Source organism: Osmerus eperlanus, chromosome 22, assembly GCF_963692335.1.
Source record: "Osmerus eperlanus chromosome 22, fOsmEpe2.1, whole genome shotgun sequence".
Taxonomy (NCBI): domain Eukaryota; kingdom Metazoa; phylum Chordata; class Actinopteri; order Osmeriformes; family Osmeridae; genus Osmerus; species Osmerus eperlanus.
The window spans coordinates 1,337,564-1,352,959 of NC_085039.1; the positions used below are offsets into that span (position 1 = coordinate 1,337,564).

The 15,396-nt window shown below is 38.9% G+C and overlaps 1 protein-coding gene across 1 annotated transcript; it reads right to left on the minus strand.

The window, feature by feature from the left end:
- Positions 1–920: 920 nt before the first annotated feature.
- LOC134008519 (calpain-2 catalytic subunit-like) lies at positions 921–15,090 on the minus strand. Its single transcript, XM_062447934.1, has 5 exons — positions 14,903–15,090; positions 10,509–10,578; positions 7,918–8,036; positions 7,432–7,565; positions 921–1,670 (listed from the first exon to the last, which is right to left on the minus strand). Exons 1-5 carry the CDS (start codon positions 14,912–14,914, stop codon positions 1,568–1,570), a joined length of 438 nt encoding a protein of 145 aa, XP_062303918.1. The 5' UTR covers positions 14,915–15,090; the 3' UTR covers positions 921–1,567.
- Positions 15,091–15,396: the final 306 nt, after the last annotated feature.

A 15,396-nucleotide genomic window follows, 5' to 3' on the forward strand; every position in this document is an offset into this window, starting at 1 on the left:
TGCATTGGGTGGGGTTAATCAAATACTTGTTTGAAGTGCCCACACAAAGGACAGTTGACCATTTGACTGGTGAACTCCTGTGGTTTTACTATCTACTGGTTTGGGGAGAGAGGCCACATTAAAGAACCGTGGGAACTTGATATGAAGTCAAACTGTCACCAGAGATGTATTGTTTCAAACTGTCACTGAGCAGTGCTGACCTATCAACAGAGTTCAGAGGAATCATTTGATCTAAAGTTTATATAAGGCAGGGTTTTAGGGTTGTTCTGTATCACTCTGGTGAACGACCTGTGGCTAGCACCTCCTTCGTTAGACTGATCACAAAGTACTTTGTTAAATCTTGATTTGTACAAGCAAAATAAATTTATTGTAACCGCCATCTCTTGACTATTCAAATCTACACAGTGCCACTAGAATTTTTCCATATCAATGAGAGATTTCTGGATGAGGGAAAATGTGATGGAGTGGGATGTCTTATATTTAAACCACAGTATTTTTGTCATTACTATGCTTTTAATTGTGGTCGTTATTGAGTTATATTAAGTTTGCTCCTGTTGACTTTAGCAAACCACCTCTTTCTCCTCTCACTATCAGCTGGGAAGCCGTAGCCTACATCACGACTCCCTATTTGGAGCATGCAATACATCCCCATGCATCACACCCAACCATTATGAAATCCAAGATGCTAGGTGCAAGACCAAGACAGCGCGGTGTAGACAAAAGCGTTACCTTTATTGTGTCACCCTTTACACTCTTTTCATAGCAGAGACTAAAATAACATGTGTACATATTTGAATAGTCATGTTGACTATCATGTAGTTGTACTGTAGCCTTTCACAACCAAGTCCTTGAGGTTTAATCATTGTGCACTACACATGCATAACATGATACTATATAGTAGGGAAAGATTAAATAAAGATGCAGAACAAACTACTTGTTTCCAAGTTACATTTAATGACAACACATGAAGGGTATGAAGAGATTCTTAAAGAGATTCTTGAAGACATTCTTAAATTGGAATACAGCTCCTATTGCATCGGTTGATTTTCCAAATCCTGTTGATAATGACATGTGCAGCACGCTCCCTTACAAATGCACTGCTTGAACTATGAGTATCGGTGTACCTCAGTAAATTAGAATATTGTGGAAAAGTTTGTTTATTTTGATTAGTAAATTCAAAAGTTGAAACTCATATATTATACAGATGCATTACACACACAGTGAAATACTTCAAGCGTTCATTTTAATTTTGATGATTCTGACTTTCATCTAATGAAATCCCCAAATTCAGTATCTCAGAAAATTAGAATATTACACAAGACCAATAAACCTAAGGATTTTTAATACAGAAATGTCAGCCGACTGGAAAGTATGTTCATATAGGCATTCAATACTTGGTCTGGGTTCTTTTTGCATGAATAATTGCATCAATATGGCATGGAGGCGATCAGCCTGTGGCACTGCTGATGTGTTATGGAAGCCCAGGTTGCTTTGATAGCGGCCTTCAGCTCGTCTGCACTGTTGGGTCTGGTGTCTCTCATCTTCCTCTTGACAATACTCATAGAGTCTATGGGTTCAGGTCAGGCAAGTTTGCTGACCAATCAAGTGATACCATGGTCATTAAACCAGGTTCTGTTACTTCTGGCAGTGTGGGCAGGTGCCAAGTCGTGCTGGAAAATGAAATCAGCATCTCCATAAAGCTTGTCAATGGAAGGAAGCATGAAGTGCTCTAAAATGTCCTGGTAGACGGCTGCATTGACTTTGGACTTGATAAAACTGTGGACCTACCAGCAGATTACATGGCTCTGCAAATCATCACTTGGAAACTTCAAACTGGACTTCAAGCAACTTGGATTCTGTGCCTCTCCACTTTTCCTCCAGACTCTGGGACTTTTATTGGGTGTGCTCAAGCCTTCGGCGAGAGCACAACCTTTGTTCTCTCACATATATATTATTATTATTCTTTTTGCCCCCCTAAAACTCAGTCAATATTTGGCCTACATAGACAAAGTAGGTGTCAAAAGTTTCGTCTTGGTAGCGATTGAGTTGCTTCTATTGGAATTTACGTTCCGTTGCATGGTTTAGGCTGAAGTTACGTTTTTGTGGCGAAAAGTGAAGCTAACGGTGGCTAATTTGCTAGCCACAGTCACTGACGTTACTAACGTCACTACGTCACTAACGTCACGAAAACACGCGTGACTACCTTTGGCAGAACATTCGTTTCGCATCTGTTAACTTGGGGGATAGCTAGGCTAACTATAGCTTTACTGCAAGGCAGCTGCAGAAACGCCACAAGCAAAGAGGCCAGGGTGATAACTATTTACTCATTTTACTTTGTGATATGACACACAATTGTGATGTGTAATGTACAGTATAAGCTGATATTATTAAGGAAGTACATCTACTTTCGGAAACAGTAGTCTACTATTTCACTGAAGTATTAGCATCATGACATTAGCCTGTGTTGCCCGGGCAACACATACTACAGTGGTCTATGATGTAGCGTTATCTGTTTTCAATCGTTAAAATAAACATTCCTCACATATACATTTTCGTTGTAGGATTTATTATGACATTAGATTACAAGTAAACGATTTGTGAGTGAAATTATCATTACCTGTGGTTTCAATCCAGTGTATCACTGCAACGCTGTAGCCTACGCGAGACACTACAAAAACATCTACACAGCTGTAGGAAGTCAAACGGCGACAGAACATGTTCGGCACTCCCCTTACTTAAATCAAAAGTCTATCTAACTACTAACCTGAACTTCATTGCCACAGCCTAAACTTTGTCAATCTGTTCATGAAAATAATTAATTTCAGCCTAAACCGTACAACGGAACGTTAAATCCAATTCAACCAACGCAATCGCTACCGAGACGAACACAGCAGTAGTCTAGTACTGTACCGTAGTAATACAATTTTCCGGGGCAGCTTCTCCACACAGGGCTATATCGCATTTTGCGTTGTTACTGACAATGATCGCTACCAGTGAGCTTTTTATGAATGAGCGATTTTCCACTAAATAAATGTCAAGCTTATTTACGTTTTTGGGGGCATATTTTCAGTTAGCAGATGGTACTGTTTGAATCGCAATTCCATCTTCTACTGCCGGTAACGTCGTAGAATAATCTTCAAAGGGGGTTCTTTATTCATGAATGAATGCAATATGAGTAGGCTAAATGCCTGAAAATATCACGAGAAGGGAAAACTTAAAAGGACGTTTAAGTCTTAGAGATTAGGTCAATTTGTACACCGGTCTGCCAAATTTATTCGTTTTGATTCAACGATGAGGCTGCCTCTTGCAGGGGAAATGAGAAGACATCTATTTCATTCTACACTTCACTCGTATTTTCAGTTGTAAATGAGCAGCAAAAAAAAATGCTTTTAAATCTATGTAATCTTTATAAATAATAAGTATGCATTTTTATATAAAATACAGAAATATCAGTTGTAAAAATGTCATTAAAAAACGGACCCCTGTCCAACCGACGCAAGCAAGCACAGTTTGACCCGTCTGACACACTCGTCGACACACTGCTAGCTGGAGTTTGCTAAATTGATCAGAATTTGTGGTTGTCGTAGGCCTACGCGATAAGTAGGCTTCACTTCAAAATATAGGCTACACTTCAAAACATCATCTGACCAGATATCAATAGTCTGATCAACTGCCTTTAGTAGCTCCTTTTACCCGTCTAGACATGTTTACTGTGACTTTACTTCTCTAATGTATCTGGGCTGGATTGCTATGGCATAATGCTTGTCTGAACGTCCTGCCCCGATCCCGCCCTGATCCCGCCCCAATCCCGCCCCCTAATTAGCTTAAGGATGAAGAAATACAGAAATAAATGTACACAGAAATAAATAAATACAGAAATAAATACAGACAGAAATAAATCTATCAATAAATATATTGCATACATAGAAATAATTTTACAATTAATTTACTATAGTCTTTTATTTTCTACGTAATTTATTTCTGTCTGTATTTATTTCTGTATTTATTTATTTATGTGTACATTTATTTCTGTATTTCTTCATCCTTAGAACAATCGTTAGAACTTGCACAAACCAATGCACTGAAATTGGTCATTTAAGGTTATGGGCTATGTTAGACTCTCCAATCTGCAGATTGATAATACAAGCACTAGCAACCTTCTGATTACTAGCCTGATTCCCTCACCACTCAGCCATCTGACTCCCGTTATTGTATGTACCTTCCTGCCACAGTAAATTTCGTGTTTTTGTAAACTTAAATGGCAATATAAACAAATTCAGATTCAGATTTGGTCAGAATTTGAGCATTAGCGAAACTGAAGGTGTCATAAAAAATACAAAACATATGTCAACCTGCACGTAACCCCCCCCCCCCCCCCCCCCCGACGCAATCAGGACGCGCGATATGCACCTATCTCTAACATAAATTACCATTAGTCTCTCGCTCGCTCGAAATACAAAATCCCCGATTTCCGTGAGATTGTATAGCACACTGCATACTTATGAATAATTATGTTTTTTTTTTAAATATAGAATAGAAGTATGCAGTGGCATAACGACATCTCTGACGTTGATAACAAACCAAACCGTTTAAAAATCGGTTTAAAATTGAGCAAGTTATGGTCATTTAAAAAGTACATGTAGCATCAACACAATGTTATGGGTGAGCGAGTTGACTGTAGCAAGATGGCCACCATGTGCGGACGTTCGACTCTGTTGTCCGGCAACGCAGACGAGACATCTACCCTTTATATATATCTATGATTGGTATTAGCTGATTAGTGGAGTCACAAGACAGAGTTTGATAGTATTTCAACCTGATACAATTTACAAGAGGTGACTCTGCAGGTGCTGCTAATATCTCTGTTACTACTATTGCTAATGGAACTGTTTTATTCTACTACGCCACTGAGTGCGTTTACTTGACCATGAGAAACCCGATTACTAGCAATTGTCGGTTCATGCCAATAATACGATTACTCCGTTTACATGTGTAATTAATTATGCAATTACTCAATAAACGCATCTACATGATTCTTTGTATTAATCGTTGTATCGTTGTGTCGCCGTGTCTTCCTGTATCGGCCCTACTGCTGTATGTTTCATTCCATCAACACATTGAATCCTACTAAGAAAGCCGAGTAAACGCACTCAATGTTAGGCTTCATCTGCTACTGCTATTACTATCCCAATAATTTCAGCTGTTAAAATTATAATATTCTTGTTACGACTAGCTAGCCTACTTCTTCTTCTGTTTAACAGTTCAGCTTTCAGCTTCTCCTCCATTTAAGCTCTTAGCTTTGTTAGATGATGCAGTTCAGCTTCCACACTGCCTCTTTTGTGTGACTCACACATTTTTGAAATTCATTTCAGCTTTCAGCTTGCGGTATTTTCTAATTTCTGTAGGCCTATTTTCAGCAATTAAAAAAATAAATAATTAATCTTTCAGCATTCCAACGCATTTTCTGCAGGAAATGCACTTTCTAGTTATTTTTCTTCTTTCTTTTCCCACCCCTAAGGATCCCTCAATATGTGGGCTACATAGACAACGTTGTTGTCAAAAGGTCCGTCTTGTTAGCGATTGCGTTGCTTGTATTTTTATTTACGTTCCGTTGCACGGTTTAGGAGGTTACAACGTTTTTGTGGCAAAAAGTTTCTTGTGTGCACAAAGCATAGAGTTAATATAACTAGAGGAAGCAACTTTTTTCTTCCAAGATGGCGTCCCCATTCATTTCTATGAAAAGTGCTCAGTGGCGCAGTGAGGCAAGCGAGAGTACGAAACTGGACCACGCCATCTTTCCACTTCCGACTCTTCCGGTCTAGCTTTAAACAGTGGCTCTTTTTTTCCCTAGCTCCGAGACCTCGTGCACGCTTGCAACTAGCTGTACACGTCATACTTTGCAACAACCAGTCGCGAGCATAGATTTATATGGTTGCGAGCGTGTGAGCTAAGGCATTGCAGTGGCAGAATGCAGTGGTGAATGGGGTACAAGTCCGATAAGAATCAGAGATATGATGCAAACTTTACGGAAATGTATACTGTCACTGTAAACTATTCCTTTCACTTGTTTTTTAGAAATAGGCTATAGGGCTAAATATAGGGCTATTCTAGATGGAACTCATCACATATGTTGTTTTTTTTCTTCATGATTTGAGTATGATTTCCGACGCATTGTATCGGATTAAATAAACTGTTAACATGAACACTTAGCTCCGTCGTTGTTCTCGCCAGGCAAAGAAAGCTTAATAGTTATTTTTGTAACAAAAATCTTCCAAAATGCAGACTTACCATAGCTTACTGTCAACTTTATATTCAAACGAAATGCCACAAAAATCACACTGCCTTCAATTTAACATCAGTGTAGAAATGTGGCTTGTGTTTTATATGTTCGTTAACCCTAACCCAAACGCCTATTAATGGATATAACGTGATCTAACAAGACTTGGTAATAATGTAATAAATTGAGAAGTGTGTCTAAACTATAATCTACTTTATTGAACGTGCCTTTGAAAGGGGGCACGTTCTTTAGTCCTAGTCATAAAAGTCAACCCTGCTACTGCCAACCCTGTTATCATCTACCATGTACTTGTCAACCCTGTTACTTTTCCAGAACTGAAGTGTTGTAGAATAGAATACAATCTTTATTGTCATTTTAGGCCTACATGTACAACGAAATTTTGTGCAACATCAGATAGATCGATAGATAAATCAATCAATCGCTACATCGATACGTAGATAAGAGCCTCTAAAAGTAGCTCTTAAAATATAGAAAGATAAAAAGATTCTAAAAGGAAATGAAAACACATCATACCACACATATACAGACGTGGCCATAAGTTTTGGCCATGACAAATGTTGTGTTTGAAAAGTTTGCTGGTTCAGTATTTGAGGAAAATGTTTTCACATGTTTTTATGAAATATTGGAAAACAATAATGCACATTTCATAGGTTTTTAAAGTTTTTGGGTTGAAAATGTTCAATACCATATGCAAATAGTCCCCTTTTTTACAGCAATCAATCTGCTCTTGAGATCCATTTCACCCGGCTAGAACTAGTTCACACTTTCCCTTGTGCTGATGATATGACTTAGTGAAATTATGGTAGCAGTCATTTTATGCCGAGGTCCAAAAACTGTGAAATGTGTTTTTTTGTGATAAATACGATTTTTTGGGGGCCAATGAAGCTTTTATTTAAAATCCATCTGATCACTCTGCACAATAATTGAATAACAATGTGAATCAACACCACAACAACTGAAGCAGCAGCAAACACAAAATGTATGTCACTCCCAATATTTTTGGCCAAGAGAGCACAACAGTTCACTGCACGATACATCTCCTTAATATTGCATTCAAGTAGTGTTTAGTGCTGCTATTTCAACACCATTTCAACAGTGTGGTATGTTGCAGGTAAAGTAGGAAAAGTACTTACTTGGCATAAGCCTTCTCCAGCAGGGCGCTCCAGAACTCCGTCCCCTCAGCTGAGTGCACAAAGAGCAGCTCTCCATCTTTCACTGGCAGCCTGTCATCAATGACAACATCCACCCACTCGCCAAACTGCCAAAACTGGTAAGGGAGACGACAAGATCAAAAAGGAAATTAGTTTACATGATCGTGTCGATTGTGTCATAGCCAATGTCAATAACTATATTATTAACACTGGCTTTCTACAGCATTTTATTTCATGGAACGTTTTCTTGGAAAGATGCATATATATGGTACTTAAACTATAAAAACTTAAGTGTTTTACTTGTTCTTCTTAGTGGGATTGTTATGGTATTTATACTCCAGTCTGATCAATTTAACTTAATATTAACTGTCAGATAAACACAAGTCCAACCCAAACTGACAGATTGCTTAAGTATTGACATTGAATCACTTTCTTTTAAAGGTTCTGTGCATAAATATGGTACCTTACCTGGAAGTGGAATATGCCTGCGTAGTCATTCTCAAAACGCTGCCCATGGGGAACAACTTGTGCCAGAACCTCCTCGTTCAGAGTCAAGGAAGCGATGGCTGCCAAAAGCCAACAGTCACCTGCAAAAAGACAACAATGAATATTTCAGGAATAAGTGCTGAAATTCCGAAGTTTAGCTGAGAGGAAGTCAGCTAAACATGGAGGGAGGGTTGATTTGGATTTTATGCAGGGTATTGATTAAAGGTAGGGTATTACTTGGCGTTCATGAATGTTGATTTTATGCAGGGTTTCATTTTATGCATGGCTACTTGGTAGCCATGAATGTGTCAGAACATTCCATCAACTGACAAATAAGCCCGACAAAATGAGCCACAGGAGCGCCAAAGCACTGACTGTTAAACCTGACTGACCGGTTGAAAACACGCCTCTAGAATATAGGGAGTCTTTAGCATAGGGAGAGACCCAGTAGAGCACTGAATGTGATTCCAACAAACAAAACAGTGATCTCATCTGTAAACTATTTACAAACATATGAATGTATGACCTAAATGTTTGCTTGCGTTGATTTTGCTTAACTGCAAAGTCAATGTAAAACACTGTACGTACACTCTACTGGGCCATTCCCATTTTGCATACTCAGAAAATTGGCTATAGGGTTTGAGAAACAATCTTGTGAGACTGCCTCTATCTGTTTGCTGTTTCTACGTGGGTGTGAAGTTTGTGTGCACTGCATTGTTTCATAATTTGACGTTCTCTATGCGTTTGGGCATGGATTTAGCAAGCATATTATTCCCATGTTTGAGACTGTGTAATGTTAAGAACACGCCCACCATAGCTAATGGAATTTTCCCACTGTCAACTGACCTTACTGTACATTCTAACTTCCATGTCAGAATAGCCAGACAGAATAACAGGCAGGTATGGGTTTTGACTTGGCCATATGCTACATCCTAGTTTTTCAAAACTAGGAAAACATGGCATTCACGTTCAAAATATCTTTCAACACATTTGGGCATTCAAGGGGTCTTCAATGGGTCCTTAAATAAATTCTATTGTCTGTCACAGGGTTCTCGGGAAACATGACATGCCTTGCAAAAATGGGAGACGTTCCCACATACTGCCATTGATTTTGTACTTCTGCGAGGCAGACAAAATAAAGTAAGGGTAAGAAGGTTAAAGTAATTAGTGAGTGCAAGAAGATTACTAATATAGTGACATTACAAATCACATTTACAGTTGACATTTTATTCATTTAGCAGACGCTTTTATCCAAAGCAACTTACAAATACGCCTATCTATAAAGTACAGCAAAAGGTCAATGATCAGAAGTGTCATAGTAAGGTAGTGTTAATAAATTATACACTACCTAACCAAAACTTAATGTATAAAATAATATAGAAAACCAATTGCTGATATGGGTGTAACTTCACTTGTCTTGGTGTGAGTCAAGTGCCTGTGAGTCATATGGTATGGCAAGTTGGAATGAGTCATTTGTCATGTTTGTCTTTAAAGCACTGTACATGTCAAAGTTTTTCAGAACCTTTATGTATGTCAAGCTACTGGACACCCTAGATAAATCACAGGGTTTCCACAGTACAACAATACTAAAATTATATATTTGGCTTCATGAAGCAGAAGTGTCAGATTGGTTAATCCAATCTCTTTCACATAACATGTCAGTTAATATTAAAAAAATCACAACATCCATGAGTCTCAACACATTATTCTCAAATGAATCAAGTGAATTCCACCATTACTTTTAAGGTTTAAGGATACTGAAAAGTTTGCTACTTTGAGAGTTCAATAGTCAATATATTTTTGTTTTGCTGTGAGCAACTGTCTTGTGTAAGAATGTATGAATCTATGTAAGAATGTGTATTTATTTGTATGTGTATACATGCGTGCATGTCCTGTAGGTCTATGTGTTTTCTTGTGTAATTGGGGACACGGGAGTCAGGTGGCTGAGCGGTGAGGGAATCGGGCTAGTAATCCGAAGGTTGCCAGTTCGATTCCCGGTCATGCCAACTGACGTTGTGTCCTTGTGCAAGGCACTTCACCCTACTTGCCTCGGGGGAATGTCCCTGTACTTACTGTAAGTCGCTCTGGATAAGAGCGTCTGCTAAATGACTAAATGTAAATGTAAATGTGTAATTGTGGATATAATAGTTCCAAACCAGTTTTCTAGAGGGAGGTTTTCATTTGCTGTTGGCAAGGTAATTCTCTCTTTATGTTTCTGTGTGTGAGAAAGGGAGTGAAAGAGAGCACTAAAGAACGAGAGAGAGCGAGAGAGAAAGGGGGGAGCAAAACCATTTTTTTCAAAGAATGGATATAGTCACACCTACAGGTATCATATGCACTAAACCCATAGTACACACAGATTCTACAGAGGTTACGCATATAACAATCCGCAAAATCTAAAAAGATACACCAAAGCTAAACTAATGACTAATTGAGCTACATAAATAACAGTGAGGCTGAGTTTATACTGTTAAATACTTATAGTGCTTAAGCATTAACACAGACGCTGTATTTCATATGCAAATCTCCATATGCACACTTTGCACAGTACAGAAAATTAGTTCAGTCCTTACCAAGAGCCCCTTGGCAGATATCAGTTCTGGTGGCACCTGCAACAATGAACTGTGGATTGGAGGACAATTCCTGCATGACAGAGAAAATGCAGTTTAATAATAAATATGTCTCCATTACGCTAAAGTACATTACGCTAAAGAGTTCTGTAGGGATCATCATTAAGACGTAGGATTATGTGTACCAGACATGGAACATTCCCAACTGGCTTCTCACAAGACTGATTCTTTTGTAATTATTGTATCATGTGCTCATACCCATAAAACCAGAAACTATCTAATATATTTCTAGCTATATAGATGTACTAGCTATACCTATATAGCTATCTCTCTCTCTTTATCATAAATTACATCAGCAACATGCTAGTGTGAAACAAGTTTGTTGGGAGTGTCTGGTCCACATAATCCACAGACTTGTGAATCAATTTATGTTTATAATATGACAAAAATGTTGGCACAAAGGAATAATGGAAAGATCACAGCTCAACTACATTCATTATTCTAAAACGACTTTGATGACAATGACAGTAGCAACGATTTGATCTAGTTCATGTTTACTGTGTGTGTTTGATACATATTGGGCCGGTTTCGGAGACAGGGCTTAAATCAAGACTGGAGTAGGCCTAAATCAGACTAGTTAATCCTGGCTATTTAAGTGGCTTGCATGAACATGGCATACATTTGGCTTAGTTAGTCTGAGACTATGGAGTCCTGGAGTAAGTTTAATGAGAACACCTCGTTCAAGCCTCATTAGACTAAGTGGAAGCACAGGCTGTTGGTCCAATTGTGCTCGTGAAAACCTGAAATGGAGTATGAAACACCATTGTTGCAGTGAATTTTGAGACAACACAATGGCAGAGGCAAAGAGAATTCGCTCCAAAAATTATAGTGAGCATGAAAAAACACTACTAAAACTAATTGTATCGAACCATCCAGTCATTGAAAGCAAAATCCATACTGCTGCTATTGAACAGAAGAAAAGAAGTGCTTGGACTGCAATTGGCAATGAATTCAATGCAAATGAAGCTGTCACCACAAGAACAGTACAACAACTGCAGGTGAGTTAATCTTCATTATTAGGCACAAAAATATGTGTTTGTTTCCTGTTGCCTATACCCTGCTTATTTATGGCCTACCCAAATACAATACTCCTGCTGCTTGTAGCATTCACATTGAATGAATATCCTGTTTAAAAGGATAGTAACCTATTTTAAAGGGGCATATGCATGTTAAACATGGTGGTAGAGTAAGATATGTTGCACAAAGGAAAATCCATACCTATATGTGAGGGGGAAAGAAATATAAAATAAAATCATTTCTCCACCATGACCTAAATTATCAGGAGACAAACTTTATTTTTATTATGCCTTATCAGTACCAGTATTTCAGATTTCCCATATTACTATTTTTGTGACATAAAAAAAGAAAACTAATGAATGATATCTGCCTTCATAGGTTCTATGGAAGAACATTAAACTGGGATTAAAAAAAGAGAATGCAGCAAGCAGAAGAGAGCGATTTATTACAGGTGGTGGACCACCAATAAAGGACACGTGATGAATTGGGTGACTTGCTGTCTGGTATAATAGAGCACCAGCAACCTCTGGATGGTATACCAGACAATGACCATTTGGACAGTGAACATGGAGAACTGAGCACAAATGGTAAATATACCTTAGGAAGTAAATTGGTTACAGGACCATATTAGTTGATTTGAGTTTGGAACAGAGGTCTTTTTTCCAGAGGAAACCACCAATCAAGAGACAGTTCACAACGAGCCTGAACCCTCCACATCTGCTATGGCACCCCTGGGAGATGAAGCTGCTACCATCCAACAGAGACCAAAAAAGATAACTATGCATGAAAAGTTAGCCAGAGAATTTCATGAGCGTAAAATTGAATATTTAAAAGAAGAACATGAAATGAAAATGAGAATTCTAGAGGTTGAACTGGATATGAAATTGGGAGAGGGCTATGCTCCAAAAAAGAATTCTGCATACCAGTAGCCATGGTGAATATGAGGAATTGTGAAAAATAAAAATAAATGTATTGTCATTTGGCATGTGAGTGTGAGTGAGTATTAATCATCACAAACTACATTTTAACCAGCCTTGGTTCACTCGTTTAATTTTGCTACATTATTGTAATTTTGTACAGAAACAGTATGCAAGCAAAACTATACCATAATGAATACATTCCATATTTAAATGCTGAAGTGCTGCACTGTGAAAGCAGCTCTGTGTGCAAGTCCTCGCTGGTCATTGGCTGCCTCTGCCACCATGGGCACATCGGCATCATCCTGATCTTCCATTGGCAGATCAGGACAGCCATGCTGCTTCAGGTAGTTGTGCAGCACAGCTGTAGCAATGATCACTTTGCAGCATCTTCTTGGCTTGAAACGAAGCGTATTTCGTAAGCACTGGAATCGATCATCCCTCTAGTACGGATATGAGCTCTGTTGTACCTTTGCTGCTCAGCTGTTGTGGGATTTAGATGTGGTGTGAATAAATAGTTACTCTGACCATATCCACTATCACCAAGTAGTAGTCCACTATGTTGTCCTCTCTCAAATTGTGCACACAATGATGAGTTGAGAAAAATCCTTGAATCATGGGTTGCACCTTTCCAACGGGCAACAATGTTTGAAAACTCCAAATTAGGAGTGCATACACCCTGAACATTGATTGAAAAACAGTTCTTACGATTCCTGTATTCCTCTGCATCAGGAGTTGATGGACACTTGATGGGAACATGACATCCGTCTATACAGCCAATCACTCCTGGGAAGTGCCCATATTGATAGAATTGCACTTTATAGTTGGCTTGCCCAGCAGCATCAGGGAACTTGATGTAAAGACTCCTCAGTTCACAAATGGCACTGCAGACTTTGTGAACTATTCTACATACAGTTCGTTCACTGACACCACACAAATCACCAGTTTCACGATGAAAGATTCCACATGCCTTCCACAAGAACCTCAAAGTGATCAGAACTTGCAGTTGATTGGACACAGGCCTTCCTCTTTGAGACAGAGAGGAAAGTCTAGGCTCAAGCAAAGTAATTATCTCCAATTATTAGTAATTAATAATTGGAGATAATTATTAATTATCCAACAGTAATTATTATGCATTTTCCTTGTGCATACGAAAACGGTCTCGAAAATTTATTTCATCAAACTGATTCAATGGATCACTCCTATCCAGCAGTATTCGTCTGGCTGGCCTTTGTCGTGCATGTTGGTCCTCATTTAGATATTCCAAATAGTCCATGCTCCCAAACAATCCAAGCTCAGTTTCACAAACAGTAGCCTAGCCTACTAAGCGGGAGTTAAACCTGCCTCCTTGGCAGATTAGTTTAAGCTTCAATTCAGTCCAATTTAGTCCTGGAGTAGCTCTAATGCTCAATTTTGCAATCGGCTTTGTTGAATCCAGAACAGGCTTAATCCACGACTATTTTAAGCTACGTCTGTGCAAGTGAATTTCAGTTAAGCCAGCTCAAACAGCATTTTAGTCTGGGACTAGGCTTAAGCCTTGTCTCCGAAACCGGCCCATTATGAACCTTTGGTTTTCTTATACTTTGGTGAAACATTAAGCTTACCAGGATATTTATGGAAGTGAATACTGTTTTACATCAAAGGAAAGTTAATGTACTGTAAGGCCGAATACATTGGTGTGCTTCTGTTGTTTTGGTTGTGAAGCATCCTGCTAATGGCATGGTTAACAATACCCTCAGCAAAACCTGAGTGGACCTCGAATGTACTTCCTAACCTTCAGAAGTAGATAATGGAAGGGACAATTATCTACAGGTCAATAATTAAATCTTAAAACACATACAAAACCGCTGAAGTTGCACTGCAGTTTGATGAGCTATCTTAATAGCTATGAGCTATTAAGATCTATGACGTAGTCTAATTAGCTCCTCACTTGAATTAACATGACATTCGCTCTCGCTTGCGACATGATTTAAAGCCGGTGTACGCTTGGTATTCAGTCAACACAGAACTATGGAACAAATTATCGGACTGCTGAGAGTGCCACTACAGCCTAGGCCAACCCGTAATTCGGAGGATACTTGAGTGTCACTTAAGTGAACCTGTGTTGTAATCTTTCACATTCCGTATTGCACATCATTGTGACAAACGCGCAAACTATGCATTCCTTCTGTAGCCGAGTTCACTAGAATTTTTCTTTTTGATTCTTGTCCTGAAATCCTTATAATTTCCCATTTCTCTGACATTAATATTTGTAAATGTTGTACATCTTAAATGATCAAACTTCTAGACTGCCCTTTAGCAATGTGCCTTAGAAAAAATAGAGTTTGATGCATAGGCTAAGAAATGTAACATACTGTTGAGATGGAAAATATAAAACTGGATAGATGACTCAAACATACTTACTGTAGGTCTCATCCAGGAAACACCTCGGATTTTGTAGGAACTTGGTCCTAGTTTGTACCCAAAGCGGATGGGATGGCTTCGAAGGTTTCATCTCGAAAAAGCTGTCTGCACTCCAGGCAATTCCTTTTCAGTTCATTGTAGTCCTGTCCGAGATATTTTATGGCCTGAGCGTTTGTGCCAATTCCTTGGGCCCTTGCACGGTCGTGCTGGAGGGTTGCAGCAATTCCAGACATGGTCTTCACTTTCAATTCAGCAACCTTTTCTGCTCAACTGCTTGGACAACACGAGTGCCCTTTAATAGAGAAGTGAGGTGGGGTTTCTGTCTGATGAGTTGGTGTGTTCAACAGTTAAAGTCTCGAGTGTGTGTGTTTTCTTTCTAGATTGGAAGGCAATATAATGAAAAATGTTTCTGACAAACAGGTCAAATTCACACATTTAATGTGTCGAACGATCGTGTGGGGACTCGAGGTCGCTGACCGGGGTGCTGGTCCCCC

What these genes read in the sequence shown, in the direction of transcription:
- LOC134008519 (XM_062447934.1), bottom strand. An exon ending in CAGGCATATTCCACTTCCAG is followed by an intron (nt 7,566 to 7,917) that starts GTAAGGTACCAT and finishes CTCCCTTACCAG; the next exon opens with TTTTGGCAGTTTGGCGAGTG. An exon ending in CTGGAGAAGGCTTATGCCAA is followed by an intron (nt 1,671 to 7,431) that starts GTAAGTACTTTT and finishes TTCATTTTCCAG; the next exon opens with CACGACTTGGCACCTGCCCA.